Below are 18,489 nucleotides of genomic sequence, written 5' to 3' on the forward strand. Positions count from 1 at the left end.
GTAAAAGTTTATTGTTGCTGTTGTTCAGGGTCAGGATTCTCACAAGATTGATGTCACATAGACTGGTTATACATAATTCACATTTCAGACATTTAACGGATATTTGAGTCCCCATTCTGGAGCTTATGTATATAGTGCATAGATAGATAGGTAGATAGATGATAGTTAGACAGACAGACAGAGAACCATAGCAATATGTAACTAGGGCAGATAATAATATATTTCAAGCTGGGCAGTGGTGGCACACGCCTTTAATCCCAAAACTTGTGAGGCAGAGGCAGGAAGATCTCTGTGAGTTCAAGGCCAGCCTGGTCTACAAGAGCTAATTCCAGGACAGGCTGTAGCCAAAGTTATAGAGAAACCCTGTCTCAAAAAACCTAAATAAATAAATTTATAATTTATTTATTATTATATATAAAATTATATATATTTCAATAGATAATTATATATATTTCAATACCTAAGAAGATTGCTCGCTTTGCTTGCATTAAAATGTATGGTTCTGTGTGTAAGCCCGGTGAAGTCACTAGTACACTGCAGACACTAGCATTACCACATTCATCTTCTAGAAGGACACAGAACTCAGGCCATAGTGAACCCTTACACATCAATAAGGGAAAGGACAGTCAACATCGGTCCTGGTTTCACTTTGTTGCTGTGGAAACCACTTGGACCAAAAGCAAGGTGGGGAGTGTATGAGATACTCTTCTGCAGCTGTGACAGAACACATGACCAACAGCAATTTAAGGGAGAGTTTATTTTATCCTATGGTTCCTGTAGGCTAGATACTCATAATGGCAGGGAAGGCCTGGCAGCAGCAGGACCAGGAAGCTGAGTGGTCACCCTTCTACCCACAAACAGGAAGCACATCAAGTGAATTGGACAAAGCCTGCCCTGGTGATGTATTTCCTCCAAGACTCCAACCCCTAAAGGCTATATAACCTCACCAAACAACCCCACAAATGAGGACCAAACATTTAAATACATGAGCCCACAGGGGACATTTCTTTTTCAAACCACCACAAGGAGGAAAGGGTTTGACTGGTGTACACTCCCAAGTCACAATCCGTTGTTGAGAGAAGTCAGAGCAGAAACCTGGAGACAGGAGCCATGGAGGAACGCTGCCAGATGGCTCATACGGGCTGGTGCTCAACCCAGAAATAGTGATGCCCACGTGAGATGAGCCCTCCAACATCCACTAACAGTCGAGACTGTTCCTCACAGACGTGCTCCCAGGCCAGTCTGATCTACACACCTGATTGAGGGACCCTTCTCAGGTAACTCCGTGTGTCCGGTTGACAGGTGGAACTAGCTGGGGCAGTGGGGAAGACAACAACCATAACACGAAGAAAGAAACTAACAGGTGAATTGGGTGGTTATAAATACGAAGAGAAATAGATAAATACGAATCAAAGCTACATTAATATGCTATTTCCCACCCACAAAAGAATCAAAATGAGGTTCTGCAGTTAGCAAGAATATTGTGCATTGGGACATCAACTCTGGGAGTGTGGTTTCTATACATCCACCGTGGGAGACAGTTCATGCTGATGTTTACAATGTCAGGTGTGTGTGTGCGCGCGCGAGCGAGAGAGAGAGAGAGAGAGAGAGAGAGAGAGAGAGAGAGAGAGAGAGAGAGAGAGAGATCTCCTAAGAAAGCTCGCGGTTTACTTGCAGGAGTTGCAGAGGACTTGTTTGGCTCCCAGAACCCACATCAGGTGGTTCACTGCCACCTGTAAGTTCAGCTCCAGGGGATCTTACGCTCTCTTCTGGGCTCCGTGGTTACTACATACTCATGCTTACACACTCACAGACATTATACACATAAGTAAAAATAAATCCTTAAAAAAAGACTCATGCATGGGTACAAATTAACATGTACAAGGAAGTTCTTCACATTTCTTGTTAGAGGGGAGTGAGAATGAGCATAAATGTCTTATCTACTAAAGCCTGAGTCAGTGCAGTCAAGCACACAGTGGGTCACACTGTAGTCCCAGCACTCAGGAGACGGAAGCAGAGGACAGCCTGGGCTACAGGGAGACCACACCTCCAAACGGAGAAAAAGAACTCGAGAGATGGGTGTATAAAACCAGGCATGGTGGTGCACTCCTTTAATCCCAGCACTCAGGAGGCAGAGGCAGGCAGATATCTGGTGAGTTTGATGGCAGCCTGGTCTATACAGTGAGTTCCAGGACACCGGGGCTGCATAGAGAGATCCTGTCTCAAAAAAAAACTACCCAAGGTGCAGGACGGTAAATAAATTACATCTGCTTCATACAATAAAATATTGTACACAGTATATATATATATATTTTGAAAAAAGAACACTCACACAAACCATTTACATAAAGTTTAATATAATAAAATATATGGTATATTCTCAATTTATTTGCTATGTAAGAACACGACAGACAACACGCCACATTTGGGGTAGTGATCACCTTGGAGCGACTGCACCACAATTGGCGGTTTTGTGAGTTAGCTGTGTGGGCAGTGGGAGGCCAAACCACAGTGGGAGCCGTCCTTTAGGTCTTATATCTGTTTTCTTACTTACACAATGGAAATAATAAACATTGCATATCACATAGGGCTACTGTGGGGATCAAACGGTGGAACTTAGGAGAGACACTGTAAGGATGCCTGCCATAGCGTACAGCAAACGTCAGTTCCGCCATTCCTACTGCTGTTGTGTGAGATCAAGCAAAACAGCATTAGGAGCAAGTACGAAGGATGTCAATGTTTTGTTGTTTGGTTTGAGGCAGGGTCTCATGTAGCCTGGGCTGGCCTTGAACTCACTCAACTCCTGATCCTTCTCCCCGCTCAGTTCTGGGATTATAGGCATGCACCATCATACCCAAGTCCTAAAGTATTTCTTAATTTAAAAAATAAAAATAAATGACAAGCCAGGAAAGTCACAGCAGGACATATAGCATCTCTAATCTAAAAAGTATATTTATATACAGTTCAAAAATAACAAACACTGGAATAGAACAGTTAGCAAAGGCTATGAAGAGCAGGTTTGGCAAAAGAAGAAATACAAAAATAAAGGAATGGCTGATAAACCAGCTGTGTGCTGGGAACAGAAACACAGGATGAGCAGTTAGAGGAAGAACGTTGTCTTCCACTGCTCGCGGGGCTGGTTAAAACCTGTCTCTGCGGATCAGTCAGCCACACCATAATCCCTAACGATGGTTGTTCACACCACTCCAGGTCTAAAACTACCTGATGGAAATAACTGAGCAATACGTCCACAAAACAGTATTCATTATGGCAGTCTTTCTAAGAGAGGAAATTGTCTGTCATGGAGAATTGGTTAAACTAGCATGGCTCATCTCTGCCATAGAATAACAACAGCAGAAAAGGACACTGTGGATCGTTTTAGTTAGCATGGAAAGGGGCCACGGTGTCACATGTTAAGCTCAGGTTTACAGGTCTCTAGGTCTCTGGGTGCTGACGGAGGGGGTAGCCAGTGGCTGTTCTTAGGGGCTCTCAGGGAAGCTGAGCACTTTATGAGGTGTCTGAACACAGCCGAGTGAGGACCAAGGCTGGGCACATAAGGCTCGCACAAGGTATGGGAATGAGCATAGTGGTGTCAGATGGGGAACATGGTAGCCTTCAGGTCAAAACCTAACTGCTGCCGTATTCCAAAGAGAGAAGACTCCATACATATACCCAAAGGGTACTTACGATGAGAAAGGAAGGGACTAAGTGATGTGTCTGAAGTGGCCTATTCCATATGTCAGGGAGCTGTGGACTCGGACTTTTGAACAGGCCTAAAGGGATGAGTCTTGTAGGTGGAGTAGAGAGATGAGGAGGCCTCAAGGTGTTGGGGGTCTGTGACATGGAGAAATAGCAAACGGGCTTGTGTGCTGGGGGAGGGGCAGAGGACAGCCCATGTATTTTAGTGGAGCCTGAGATTCCCTCGGAGAAACATTTTTTTCTGTCCATTGAAGATGGGGCTGGGATGTGGCAAGGTCCCCCTCACCCACCTCCTCAGAGCCCCATCTGAGCAGAGATGGAAAGCCATGTCAGTGTCTGCTTCTAGCAGAGTTCCCTGAGGGTACCCAGGCCAGACGACCTCCCTGTTAACTGCTGACCCCAGTGCTGTGCCTGTAGCTCCCATGTCTTCATGCCTGCTGCGGGCCTGGTCCAGTCCCCAGGGTACTCTGCCTGCCTCCCTCCCCTTCCAGAAGCCCCCTGAGTGTCTCCTTGGGCCATTCACCATCTCCTCATCATGGCCAAGCTTGCTCCTATGGACCCCTGAGGTCACAGCTCTAACCTCAGGAGACACCCTCCTCTAGAGGCCATACCCTGTCAGCCTGGCATCCTTCAGGGCCTTGGGTTGTACATCATGGCTGCCCACCAACACCATGGGCTCCTGGAGATCAGACTCTATATGCAATTCAGGCAGTTTGGTTATAAGTCAACAAACCCAGGAAAGCCAGCCTCTGTTCCTTGGGAATGCCATCCTTGGACATTGCAATGTAATATTGCCACCTAGGAAGTTCACACTCAAGAACCAGAAAATGAAATAATTTTTTTTTTTTTTGGTTTTTCGAGACAGGGTTTCTCTGTGGCTTTTGGCGCCTGTCCTGGAACTAGCTCTGTAGACCAGGCTGGTCTCGAACTCACAGAGATCCACCTACCTCTGCCTCCCGAGTGCTGGGATTAAAGGCGTGCGCCACCATTGCCCGGCTGAAATAATTTTTTTTAAATCTTAAGTTTACTTTTGCATTGGGCCTCAGCCACACATGGGCTGCAGGCCATGGGTCAGGCTTTTGGATGAATTTTTTAAAATATATGTGGGCAGGAGAGTTGGCTCAGTGGGTAAGAGCACTTGATATGCAAGCATACAGATCTGAGTTCAGATCCCCAGGATCCACATGAAAAGCCAAGCATAGCCTGGCATAATGGTACACGCCTTTAATCCTAGCACCCAAGAGGCAGAGGCAGGCGTATCTCTATGAGTTCAAGGCCAGCCTGCAAAGAGAGTTCCGAACCACCAAGGCTACATAGTGAGAATCTTTATCTGAAAAAAAAATGTAAGCTGGGTGTGGCCCTATGCACCTAAAACCCCAGTGATGTGGGTGGCAGAGACAGGAGGATGGCCGAGGCTTGCTGAATGCCAGCCTAGCTACAGATTCAGTGAGAGACCTTGTCTCAAGGGAATAAGAGCAGTAGATTGGGATACCTGATGTCCTCTGGCCTCCACACGTGTGTATACCACGTAACAACACCCCCCCCCCCCGTGCGCACACACACACACACACACACACATTAAAAACAAGGCCACGTGTACTCTAGAGCAATGCCTGCACAGTGCCAGCCCCCTGGGGAAGCAGTCGCTGGAGGCTAGTACAGGGAGGCAGTCGGCTTGTAGACGAGGAGAAAGGGCAGAAGCAAAGACCCTGAACTCCTGGGGTGTTGTGAGGATGCTGTAACTGCCCCGGCTTCCCCTGCGGGTGACCCTTAAATATCATGTCTGCAGAACCCATGATGAATGTGGGCTGTTTCTGAGCTGATGAGTCTGGAGAGTAGCCCAGAAGCCCGGGGAGGAGGTGCGGGGAGGGGGAGACACTTACAGGACAAGAGTCAGGAAGCAGGGTGCTTGCCGCCCAGGGTCTCTGGCCAGCGCTGGAGGACCCGCTGACCCCTGCTTTCTCTCTCCAGGTCTTCACAGGGATCTTCACAGCGGAGATGACCTTCAAGATCGTGGCCCTTGATCCCTACTACTACTTCCAGCAGGGCTGGAACATCTTCGACAGCATCATTGTCATCCTTAGCCTCATGGAGCTGGGCCTGTCCCGCATGGGCAACCTGTCGGTGCTGCGGTCCTTCCGCCTGGTACGCGCATGCGCCCACCGCAGAGAGGGAGGAGCCGCCTTGCTTGGCTCCGTCCTGCTCTGGCAATGGGTGCCTGGCCCAGTGAGGAGGTATCTGGTGGAGAGGGGCAACAAGGAAGACATTCCTCGGGGAATAACTGACCATTGCACGGCCTTTCATGTATCTCGGGCCCTAGCAAGATCCGAGAGTGGGGTCATATGGCTAGTTAAGAGTCACCACCAGGTCTGTGGGTGGCTCACTTAGAGCATTGCCTGCTGAATGGCATCTTTTAAAACTTAGAAGTGCTTAAATGATCTAGGATCTTGCTAAACCCCAGAGGCAGATTCAGTGGGCCTCAGATGTCGCGGAATCGTCTGTGTGTGGCTCACATTTGGAACTTAGAATACCTGAGGACTTCCTGGGGCTGGTAGTGTGGCCAGGGAAGGCTTCCTGGGGAAGAATTTGCAGCTCTGGTGGGGATGTGTGAGCAGTAAGGAAGAGCCCTTCTGTAGGTTCTAATTCTGATCCCATTCCTATACACCAAGGAACTTAGAGAAGTCACTTGACCTTTAAGGACCAAAGGAGGGTGGTAACCATGCCAACCTTGCGTGTTGAAATTCACATTAAGTCAATCCCTCCTAAGCACAGGCCTGGGACACGCTGGGTGCCCAATAAATAGGAAGTGCCCGCCATCTTTTCCTGAGAGGAAAGAAAGATGGTGGAGATTGGAGGAGTCAGATGGCTTGAGGTAGCCTGACGTATCTGGGGGAAACAGGTCTGATAGAGGAAGGGCACCCCAGGCTGGGAGAATCCACTGGGCATTCCCTGGAAATGAGAGTGAGGAAGGTAGGAGCTTAGTGTGGGGGCAGAGAAGAGCTAAGGCGGAAAAGATGGACTGGAGCTCAGGAGACTTTCAATGACTATGCCAAAATTCAGCATTGATCCCTAGGAGAAATTAGTTGGGTGTGTATTGGAAACAAGGCCTCTCAGGGCTTTTAGGCAGGCGCTGGGGACATAACGGTGTGACCCACACCCGTCACAAAGGCTCCTGCCTGCTCTCCCCTCTTTCTCAGCTGCGGGTCTTCAAGCTGGCCAAGTCCTGGCCCACCCTCAACACGCTCATCAAGATCATCGGCAACTCGGTGGGGGCGCTGGGCAACCTGACGCTGGTGCTGGCCATCATTGTCTTCATCTTCGCTGTGGTGGGCATGCAGCTCTTCGGCAAGAACTACTCAGAGCTGAGGCACCAGATCAGCGGCTCCAACCTGCTGCCGCGCTGGCACATGATGGACTTCTTTCACGCCTTCCTCATCATCTTCCGCATCCTCTGTGGGGAGTGGATCGAGACCATGTGGGACTGCATGGAGGTGTCGGGGCAGTCGCTGTGTTTGCTGGTCTTTCTGCTTGTCATGGTCATTGGCAACCTTGTGGTGAGTGAGCCATGGCCTCGTAATGCACACTGACCACCCACCCACCCATCCACCCAGACACCCCTCCATCCGTTTATCTCCACTTCCTTCTCTCTAGCCAATCACCTAGGAAACCATCCACCTTCCCATAAGCCGCTGATCCGGCGACCATTCATTCCTGGGCTCATTTCCCCATCTCTCCCTTTCTGCTCTATTACCCGCTCATGCCCCTGTGCACACGCTTACCCGTCCACCCAGGCAGTTATCGTAAGCATTTCCTAATCATTCACCCATTCAGTCTTGCCTCTGTCTGCTCTTCAGTGTGCTCACCTGTCCCGCCGTCTACCCGCCTGGTCACCCACTCACCACCCGCCTGTTCATCAGTCTGTCGGCTTAGTGACCAGTCCTCCCGTCCACTCGCTCATTGACCAGTCATTCACCCGTTAGCCATATCTACTCGCTCCCCCACCCGTCCATCCGGTCACTCATCTGTCTACCAACTTCCCTCTCTCTCTCTCTCTCTCTCTCTCTCTCTCTCTCTCGCGCGCGCGCGCGCGCGCGCGCGCGCGCGCGCGCACACACACACACACACTCATACCTGATCGCAGGCCCACCCACCTACTCATTCATCCCCCACCCGTCTACCTGCTCTCTTCTCTACCCTCCTCTCACCCATCAGCCTACCCATAAGCCCTGCGTTCACCATTCCCATACACCCAGTTCATCAATCAACAAGCCGTTCACTCAGCCACCGGCTCACCCACCCCTCCACTCACCCCTCATTCTCTGCGTTTTGCTCATCCCTCTATCTGCACACTCGTCTGCATGGGTGTTCATGGCTTTGCTTGTTTTTAATAATTCATTTATTGACTCGTCCCTTGTGACCGGCAAATGGCGATATGGCTTTCTGCTCAGACTTGCATGTGGCCTAGATGCTGGTGGGTGAACATGAACCTGAGAGATGTGGAGAAATGACTCTCAGACAGAAACAACTGGTCAGTGCCCCTCAGGAAGGGCCCACTCCTCCCCAGCTAGAGTAGTTAGGGAAGGTTTCTAGCCCAGAAGGGACAAGGTCACAGTGACTCATTGGCTCAGGACAGGAACCTCTTTAGTGGATACATCAGAGACCAACATAGGACCAACATTTGCATGGTCAGGCCCCGTTGTGAATACCATGCCCTCATGGGCAGCACAGTGTCACCCCAGCACACAGGGAGGTTTGGATCCACTTCCCTGACCTGCCTGTTTTCACCATCCATGTGCCTCAGCCAGGCCAGGATAGAGCCCAGCATACTGCCCATTCCTCAGTCCCCAGCTTAAAGCTCAGTGCCCGGAGAGGAATCAGAGCATGCGTACACAGCGTCAGCGGCCCCATCATCCCTTTCCGTCCCCTCAAAGCAGCCTCCCATCAGAACAGAGCCTCACCTAGTTTCTACCTGGCTCCAGGAGCTGCCAGACTCAGCTCCAAAAAGAAAGCAAATGTGCCCAGCCCTCAGCCGCTGCCAGCACTCAGCCCGATGCTGGGCTGAGCCGCCCCTCACCAGAGCCCTGCCATTTCTGAGCGGATCTGCCTGGGGACAGAAGATTAGAGGCTCTGGAGGAGGGAAGCTGCCAACCCACGCTGCCGCCTCGCCTGGGAACTGGGCCGCTGCTGGGGCCAGCTGCGTGGGTGGAAGCAAGCTTGCTGCTGAAATGGGCAAGGCCGGGGCCACACGTGATTGACGGGGAAGCCCCAGAAGAACGAATTTCCAAAGCTGGAGACGGGAGGCCCTTGGGTCCTGCGTGGGTAGGCAAGGCCTCCTGCCTTGCCTGGAGCTTGGACCCAGGACTCTTAGGGAGTCTGGATTTGTGTGGCGTGGGTGAGGGATATGGGCCACAGGGAGGACCCTCTGTGGGCAGCAGGAACAGAGGCCAGGGGCCAGGCTAGAGGTCAGCCTTGACAGCAGTTTTGATTAATATTGAATCCCCGGTCCCTGGTGAGGACATGGAAAAGGCGGCCAGGTGTCAGAGGTGGTCACTTCTCCAGAGTCGACAGAAAGCACCTTCAGCCTTTGCTGGCCATGGGAGCGGATGCTGCTTTCTTCATCAGTGGCTTCTTACAGAGGCCTGGTCCTCACCTTCCTCAGAATGCTCGCCCCCAGTTTTCTGGCAGATACGGAGTCCCTGAGGCAGGGTGCATCCCCGAAGAGTTGAGAGAGCGATGCATCTGGTCACCCTGCTCAAGGGCCTCTTCCGCTGAGCTCCTTCCTGGGGACTGAGAGAAGGTGCCGTCTTCATTTCTCCTCCGTGGGGCTAGGCAGTACACCTTTTCCCATGACACCATTCAGGTTTGTCACACGCCACACAGTTGGTCTGGGACATCTGAATGCTGATGCCTTCTCTGCTCCCTTTCCTGTGACCCTCACACGGAAAGGTGCCATGACCATCCTAAGACATGGGCAGATTGCTTGGTTAGCAGCCACACATGCCCAGCTGTAGCCCGCTCTGTGCTGAGCCAAAGCTAATCACTTCCCTTTTACCCACAGACTCAGCCCTTTCGAAGCCCTTAGAGGTTGGAGTAGTTTCTTTGGGGGCCCTCTGCCTTGTCTCTGACTCCCCATTTCCCAGGAAGGATCCCTGGGCCATCACACCCCACTGTGTCCCACCTACTTAGTCCAAAGGCCAGAGGGGAAGAGGGAGGTAGAAGGCCCTTGTGGAGGCTGCTGCTGCTGCCTGGTTAAGACTCTTTCCCCAGGCAAGTCCCACCCTGTTGCCATCTATAGCTCCCTCCTTGACCCTGAGCTACAAGGGGCCCGGATCTGAAGGTTTTCACTCTGGTTGTCTGAGCCTTTGGCAGGAAGAATTTGAATTCATTTTTCTTCTGTAAATGAAGCTCCCATATGCAGGAGAAGGAGAGGGGTAGGTGAGAGCCCAGGGCCCGGTGCCTCTGTTTGCCGTCAGCAGTATTCAGAGTCTCTTAGGGCCTCAGTTTCCCCTCCATGGTTCAGCAGAGCCTGGGTGAACTTGACCCATTGCCTCAACAGGTCTTGAACCTCTTCCTGGCCTTGCTGCTCAGCTCCTTCAGTGCGGACAACCTCACCGCCCCTGACGAGGATGGGGAGATGAACAACCTCCAGCTGGCCCTGGCCCGCATCCAGCGGGGTCTGCGCTTTGTCAAGCGGACCACCTGGGACTTCTGCTGTGGGCTCCTGCGGAGGCGACCCAAGAAACCGGTGGCTCTTGCCACCCACAGCCAGCTGCCCAGCTGCATCGCTGCCCCCAGGTCCCCACCACCCCCAGAGGGCGAGAAGGCGCCCCCAGCCCGCAAGGAAACACGATTTGAGGAAGACCAGCGACCCGGTCAGGGCACTCCTGGGGACTCGGAGCCCGTGTGTGTGCCCATTGCCATGGCTGAATCAGACACCGACGACCAGGAGGAGGATGGAGAGGACAGCCTTGGCTCCGACGAAGAATCCAGCAAACAGGTAAGCCCGTGTCCTGACGGGGCAGCCACCTGCTTATACAGAGACAGCTCCTAGCCTCAACCAGACTACCTCAGCAGTGGCACGGTGGGAGAAGACAGGCCAGCCCCACAACAGCTGGCCTCTCAGAAAGGTCCGTGTCCAGCTGTTGTCCACCCACCCTACTAGTCAGCGTTCATCCCTGGGAAAGTGAGGCATGGACAGGCGTCCTTCACAAAGCCTCTGTCTACCACACCCCCGACCCTAACGGTTGTCTGGCACCAAGACGAGCAGGGACAAGTGTCTGGGTGAGAGAGGGCTATGGCTTGGTGACCTCGCAACTGCCCCTCCCCTCCTCCCATGCCTGAGGCTAATTCTGAGATTTAAAAATAAGCACCCCTGAGCAGAAGGTGTCAGGGACAGCACTATCTTATCTCCAAACCTGTTATTTTTAACACTTGGGACCAGAGTCTGGCCAAAACAGAGTGTCTGCCCCTCAGGTTTCCCTTGACCTGAGCTGGGCTCTATGGCCGTTCCTTAGGCCCCTGGGTCAAGCATACCTAGTGGTTCCTTTCCATGTTAGTGGCCCTTTCCAGCTAGGCGTGGTTCTGCCTCAGATGGCCTGAGTCCTGTCTTGGCTCTTTTAGCCAAGTTGTAGGACCATTTGTGGTAGAGGGTGGGAGGGTGGGGGTGACCGTCATTGTTGAGAGTGGGAAGGTAGGGGGTGACCATCATGGTTGAAGGTGGGAGAGTGGGGGGTGACCGTCGTGGTTGAGGATGGGAGGGTGGGAGGGTGGGGTACTAGGACCACAGTCTCCAGTATCTCCTGCACAGGAGATGGAGCAGAATTCTGCCTATTTCTCCCTTTCCCCTTCTTTTGGAAACAGCACAAACGCGCATGAGTGTGTGCATGCGCGTGTGTGTGTGTGTGTGTGTGTGTGTGTGTGTGTGTATGTGTGTGTGCTGTGTTTGCACACGTGCACATGTGTGAATGCTTGCACACATGTCTGTGTGTGACTTGTGGGAATCAGTGCCAGCAAACTGGAGTATCTTGGGGACTTGAGAAATCAGCACGGCCTTCTGAGTAGAGGTGACAGCACTCGTAGGGCCTCGTGGTCCAGCCACACCCTTTCAGGGTGTCTGAAGAGGAGTGGTTTATGCTGAGCTTTGGCTAAGGGTCCTTTACCCGTACTTGTCAAGAACCTCTCAGTGACTAACCAAAGTCAGCTGACGAAGGGTCTTTAGTAGACGGAGGTTCATGAAGATGCCAGGAAGCAGTGGGCCGAGACTGAAATCCACAAAGCCAGGGCCCTGGAGACCCTCTGCCTGGCTGTTTAGGCTCTCATGGGGTCTTTTCAGCAGGAATCCCAGGTTGTGTCTGATGGCCAAGAGCCCGCTCAGGAGCCCAGGGCCTGGAGCCAGGTGTCAGAGACCGCGTCCTCTGAAGCTGAGGCCATTACGTCTCAGGCAGACTGGCAGCAAGAACGGGAAGCGGATCCCCGGGCCCCGGGGTGCAGTGAGGTAACAGTGGGCTCTGCTGCTGTGGCCAAAGCCAGGCTGTGAGAGGCCACAGCGCAGGCTCAGCGTTTGCTAAGGGGAACCACAGTCAGTGTCATAGGCAGTATGGAGACCCATGGCAGAGGAGGGTGGTAAACCAGTGTCCCAACAGGGAGAGATGGTACCCACCCCAAGACCACAGGAAAGTTGTGGATTCTGAGGCAGGACTAAGCCCTCCATCCCGTGTGTTCGTCCTCCCCTCGCACTCTGTTCTTGTGTTCTTGTGCCGTTTGGCAAGTGTTTGTCCTGTGACTCCCCAATTCACAGAGTACAGTCCTGGCTGCGTTGATCACCTGCTGCCTCTTCCCTGCAAAAGCTAAAAGGGGAGAGGGGACCCCAGCCTGCCATCAAGGTTTCCTGTGGCCACTAACAGGCTTTACTCTGAATTAACTACCACCGCTTGTACAGTTGGTTTTGTTACTCTTTGGGGGAGCCTGAAACCCAGCCCCCAAATAAATACACGAAGATTTATTCTTACTTATGAAAGCCCAACCTTGGCTTGGCTTGTTTCTAGCCAGCTTTTCTTAATGTAAAATACCCTGTTTCTCTTTCACTACATTTTGCCTCTGGGCTTTTTACCTTATTTATTCTATATGTCTTTCTTTCCTTCTTACTCCATAGCTAGCTATGTGGCTGTGTGGCTCTGTGGCTGGCCCCAGCATCCTCCTCTCCTCCTTTTCTCATTCCTCGCTCCCTTTCCTAGATTTCTCCTCCTATTTATTCTCTCTGCCTGGCAGCCCCACCTATTTCTCTCTCCTGCCTTGCTATTGGCTCTTTATCAGACCAATCAGGTGTTTTAGGCAGGGAAAGTAACACAGCTTCACAGAATAAAACAAATGCAACATAAAAGAATGCAGCACAGCTTGGCATTAAACAAACCTTCCACAGCATAAATTAACACATCTTAAACTAACATTCTACAGTACATTTGGGAGCGCTTCTCTTAAAAATGAAATAAAATCCACATCTCTTGTTTGGCTTGAAAACTTGAGAGTGGTGCTGCCATGCTGTAGACAGGTGGCAGCCACTCCCCAGCCTCGGGCTGGAGCCTTCCGGTTTGTTCTAACATCACCCTCCTGATTGCATGTGTGGCCTGCCTGGCTCCTCTGCACATATGCATTTTGAGCCCCCAAGCCCAGGGACCTGTGCCATGGCCAGCCACACTACTCGGCCTCACTTGCTTCAGGCGTGTGGAAGGGGAACCATGTGTTCAGAGAGTGCTGGGTGCCATTTGTTTTCCTGAATCTGACCTTACTCTGCATCCCAGTGCTTGTGATCTTGGTCCTGTAGGAAGGGCCCTAGGATGCTTCACCATCATGGCCAGTCATGAAGCGTGAGTCCCTGGCGGACCATGTCCCAACTGCAGGTCGCAGCCCCCTCCCTGGGTGGTCTAACACTTAACATCATGTGAAGTTGGAGGATTCAGGATACAAAGCCTCAGGAGGGAGTGGGAAATTACCCGGAACTTTGTGGTGTCTTCCCTTCAGATGTGTATGGTTCTGGACAAGGGAGAGAGAAATGCTAGGATGTTCCCAGGGGAAGGACTTTTTCATGTAGCTGGATTGGTAGAATGCTCACCTACCACTCGCAAAGCCCTGGGTTTGATCCTCAGCACTACACAAGCTGGGTGACCCGTGGCTGGAGGCGGGAAGATTGGAAGCTCAGGGTCAGCAGCAGCTGTGCAGTGAATTCGAGGCTGCCCGAGCTGCCCAAGACCCTTCTCAGAAGAGAGAGAAGCGGGAAAGGGAGGCTTCCTACCTCCTGCAGTAGAATCCTGAGAACTTGCTCTCCTGCCTGATAGCTCTGTGTCTGCAAGACCCTGCCTGGTGTAACCTCAAGAGCATGGAGACCGCAAGACAGAGCCCCAACCCTCTGTCCACTCCAGCAGGCTCTTTCCTCCCCTGAGACCTAGTCCTTTACTGCCATAAACCTCAGAAGTTAAAAAAAAAAGCAGGAGGCAGAGATATGGGCATGGTTACTCATCCAAGGAAGGGGAAGAAGGCAGTGGAAGCCACACAGTCAGGCCCTGGCATTCAGTCAAGAGCCTGCGCCTAGGCCTGCCTGAGGCAGCCAGCTGAGGAGCTGAGACAGGAGTGAGACTGGGCGGAAGCAGGTGGGGGTTCCTCTCTCCACAGAAGCCTTCTGATTCTTTGGTCTTAAAGTTCTGTTCCCCAGAAGCAGAGGTAGGGACGGGGACTTGTGGGGGCTGTGCTCCCCAGAGAGGCCAGGAGGGACACCAGAAGCAGATGAAGTGAGCTAGGTCAAGGCCAAAGGCAGGTTCTCAGGAGCAGTTCAGCCTGGGCCAGTGGGGCGCTGCAGAGCCTCAAGCTGGACTCCTGTGCTGTCCCTCCGCAAGGCCTGTGGTAACTGCCAGGCTGGCCATTCAGCTAAACTGTTCTGGAGGGGCCAGCTAAGCCACAGGGCTCACCGTGTTAGCGCAGGGTGATCTCCCTACCCACAGATGCTGGCATTACCCCCAGCCGCTCACACGCTATCTGATATCCTAGAGCAGAGATTCTTAACCTTCCTAATTCTGCCACCCTCATGCTGTGGTGACCCCCAAACATAATTGTTTATGTTTGTTCTTTTAAAATTGTTGTTTTTGTTGCTACTTCATTAACTGTGGTTTTGCTACTGTTAGAACAAATCATCAATATCTGTATTTTCTGATGGTCTTGGGTGACCCCTTCCCCCATGAAAAGGTGGTTCAACTCCAAAGGAGTCACAACCCTCAGGTCAGGAACTGTTAACCTAGAGCCTCCCTGGGAACCAAGCAGGTTGTCAAGCTTTAGTGCCAGGGAGGGAAGTTTCCAGTGTTTTCTCAGACACACCCCAGGCTCTGCCTCCACCCCAACACCTATGCAAGCTGGGTAGGGAGCATGGGCTGTTGTTGGCATGTTCTCTGCATGTCTGACCTGCTGCTGTGTGCCTGTGTCTTGGTTTGGATTCTGTTCAGGATGTGTGTCTGTGTACCGGGCTTCCTGCTGTCTTCCCCACCGTGTCTGTCCTGTCCAAGCTAGAAGAGTTTCTTTACTTGAGTTCTCCCAAAGCTCCTCACTCTCCCACATCCCAGCCCTCAATCCAGTAGACCAGACCCACACACCCAAGCGTCCTGAAGCCAGGTACTCACTCCATCCTCACTAAGGGCTCTGTGAGAAGTGTCTGGACCCACCCTAGGTTCCCCCAGGTGCTAAGCTGGAGGCTGTCCTCGGCTCGTGGTCATCCCGCCTCCTCTCCCACAGGCCCCTGAGGACAGTTACTCAGAGGGCAGCACGGCTGATGTGACCAACACTGCTGACCTCCTGGAGCAAATCCCAGACCTTGGCGAGGATGTCAAGGACCCAGAAGACTGCTTCACTGAAGGTACTGAGCAGCCCCCAGCCTCAGCCACACCCGAGGGGGACGGCGGGGGGGGGGACCAGGAGTTCCTCCACATGCCGTGCCTCACCCCGGAGCTGAAGTCAGACTTCCTTTACCAGTCCCCTGCAATGTGGGTCATAGTGGGTCGGCCCGTGGTGCAGGACTGGACAGCATCACTAAAGGGTGATAGCCTCGTGTTTGTGGTGCCGGTTTAACCCAGGTCCTCCATGCCCCACAGCTAGGACTCTCCCTTCTACCCCTGTGGGGGTGGTATATGGCCATGTTGGCCACTGACCTCTGCAGCGTGTCAACGGGCGCATTTGGAGTGCAGCTGTGGTTTCGCATCACATCTGCAGCGTGTCGACAGGCACACTTGGAATGCATCACGTGCCGCTGCAATGTTGGCTGTCACTTAGGGCTCTGCCACTCCCTAGGCTCAGACATTGCAAAGATGAGGTACATTGTGAGAGAGAAGTGTTTCCAGAGTTCGTTTCCTGAGGGGAACGGGCTGACCCCCATGCCATCACCAGCCCTGCCGCAGCCCAGTCCAGCCAGTCTCTGCACAGAGCGTTTGCTGAGTTTGTGGCTCTGCAGAGAGCACCCAGAGTCCCCCCACGCTGTGATCCCTCACGCCTCGTACTACACTGTCACAACCCTTCTCTCTCAGTCCTTCCCTCAAATAACCAACCTTCTGCCGTCAGACCCAAGTGCTCACGGGCCCTGTCACCCTCCCCTACAGGCTGTGTCCGGCGCTGTCCCTGCTGCACAGTGGACACCACACAGGCCCCAGGGAAGGTCTGGTGGCGATTACGCAAGACCTGCTACCGCATCGTGGAGCACAGCTGGTTCGAGACATTCATCATCTTCATGATCCTGCTCAGCAGTGGAGCGCTGGTAAGGGAAACCGGGGTCCCCGGGCTCAGTGGCCTCCAGCTGGACACTGGTAAGGGAAACCGGGGTCCCCGGGCTCAATGGCCTCCAGCTGGGCGCTGGGAAGGGAAACCGGGGTCCCCGGGCTCAATGGCCTCCAGCTGGGTGCTGGGAAGGGAAACCGGGGTCCCGGGCTCAGTGGCCTCCAGCCGGGCCAGGCTTCCATCTAAAGCAGTGGGGTGCTCGTACCTCCTGGGAATGTGGGATTGGGCAGGCTCGTGAGCCTAACACCCACAGCATGTACGGAGGCCAGGCGAGAGGGCTGGCGTATGCCCTGTGTCCAGCCCACTGCCTTGTTCCAAGAAAGGGAGATTATTTTCTCTGGCTCTTCAGCCTCCCACATTGGAAATCGTCCACCTGCCTTGCATCTGCCATGCTGAGAGGCCATTAGACTACAGCCATGACCCATGCCTTCCGCGGGCCACTGGCAGAACCGTGTAGGGCACACTTTCTGTGGAAAGACCAGCTGCTTACCCAAAGCTCCACCATTCAAGAGCCTTAAGTCCCCAGGCAGTCGGATTCCCAGGTCAGCTGTCTTGACCTTTCATTTATTTAGTAGGTTTTTTTTTTTCTAAGCACTCTGTGTTTCTGGCCTCAGGGTCTTCCACTGTAGTTGGAGAAACCAGATTCAGCAGATTTGAGTTATCAAAGATCAACCCAAGAGCTGGGGCAGTTAAGGAAGACTCCCTGGAGTTAGCCACCTAGAGGCTCACACTGGAGCTTGGCAAGGAGGAGCAGTGAGAGCCTCCAGAAATTCCCCACCTGGCTTGCAACACACTGCTCTGAGCCTGTAGGGCTTCTACAAAGAGATGGGCCAGCCCTGGCGATGGTTCTGAAAGGTGCTGGTGAAGAGGGATGGGAATAATCCAGAGGCAGTGGGGAGCTGAGCGAACCCTTGTGTTGTTGGCAACATGAGAACCCTCCTAGGGAGCACTTGGCACGCCCCTCCCCCTCCCTGCTTTAGAGTGGGCCTGGAGCCATGACTTGCAGCCTGCCTGCTGTTTTACCATGGGCAGCTCGAGCCAAGTCTCCGTAGGTTTGAGAGAAGTATGATTTGACAATATGTTAACAAGTTTTGTTTTTAAACAGCCACCGACGAGGGCAGCCAGAGCCATTTAGTCTGGGCGATGCAGGAAAACCTCAGGCTGGCATAAAGTGAGGAGGAGTTTTGGCAAGCATCTGGCGAATCTAATCAGTGTAGACAGCCAAGCACTGTTGCTAAAAAACCATGTCAGTGATATATTGGGAAAAAAGGAGTCTGCAAGTGTTATTTTAAAGGTTTGAGCTTGTTTAAGAGAAAGCAAACCATATATCCCTTCCAACGTGCTGAGGGTGAAAAAAAGAAAACAGAGATTTTTAAGAAAAAAAAAAAGCAACAAGGAAGTATAGAAAACATAAAACAGTACAGCCAAGCAAGATCACAAGCGTATTTTAATAATAAATGTAACTGGATAAAATTCACTTTTTAAAAGGAAAAGGACTCTGCTCTTGAAAAGTATCAGCCTTGTACGAAAAAGTGACTCAGAAATACTAAACATGAAACAAAATTTAAGCTAGTTGAATATCCTTTATCCAAAATGCTTGAGTCCAGAAGTGTTACAGATCTTGGAGGCTTGGTCATTTGGGACTATTTGCATAACCAGTTGAGTAGCCTGAACGCAAATTCCATAAATGTACAAAATTTGAAATTTGGTGTTATATCAGCTCTCAAGAAGTTTTAGATTTTATTTTATTATTTTATTTTGCATTAGGGGTGTATGCTAGTTGCTTTTCTCTTTGCTATAACAAAATACCTGACCAAGAGCATCTTAAGGGAGGGAAGTCTGGTTTAGGGTCACCACGTCAGAGCGCAGTTCATTGTGACTGGGAAGGCACTGAAGGCACGGTAGCTGGAGCACAAGGCTGCTTACCCACATCTGGGCTGATCAGGAAGCAGAGAGGTTACTTTTTTCCCTCATCTTGCTTTATCT

At 52.1% G+C, this 18,489-nt stretch overlaps 1 protein-coding gene across 3 annotated transcripts in view; it reads left to right on the plus strand.

The window, feature by feature from the left end:
- Positions 1-18,489, plus strand: part of Scn5a (sodium voltage-gated channel alpha subunit 5) — a 96,714-nt gene that overhangs the window by 53,553 nt on the left and 24,672 nt on the right. For 2 of the 3 annotated variants that reach the window (XM_075964168.1, XM_075964170.1), the window contains exons 15-20: positions 5,671-5,844; positions 6,897-7,253; positions 10,256-10,696; positions 12,032-12,193; positions 15,472-15,592; positions 16,329-16,483. In XM_075964168.1, the coding sequence (XP_075820283.1) occupies positions 5,671-5,844; positions 6,897-7,253; positions 10,256-10,696; positions 12,032-12,193; positions 15,472-15,592; positions 16,329-16,483 (1,410 nt within the window). The remainder of the gene's footprint in view (positions 1-5,670; positions 5,845-6,896; positions 7,254-10,255; positions 10,697-12,031; positions 12,194-15,471; positions 15,593-16,328; positions 16,484-18,489) is intronic. The other variant, XM_075964169.1, reaches the window with a different exon arrangement.

The sequence above is a fragment of the Microtus pennsylvanicus genome, chromosome 3, assembly GCF_037038515.1.
Source record: "Microtus pennsylvanicus isolate mMicPen1 chromosome 3, mMicPen1.hap1, whole genome shotgun sequence".
Taxonomy (NCBI): Eukaryota; Metazoa; Chordata; class Mammalia; order Rodentia; family Cricetidae; genus Microtus; species Microtus pennsylvanicus.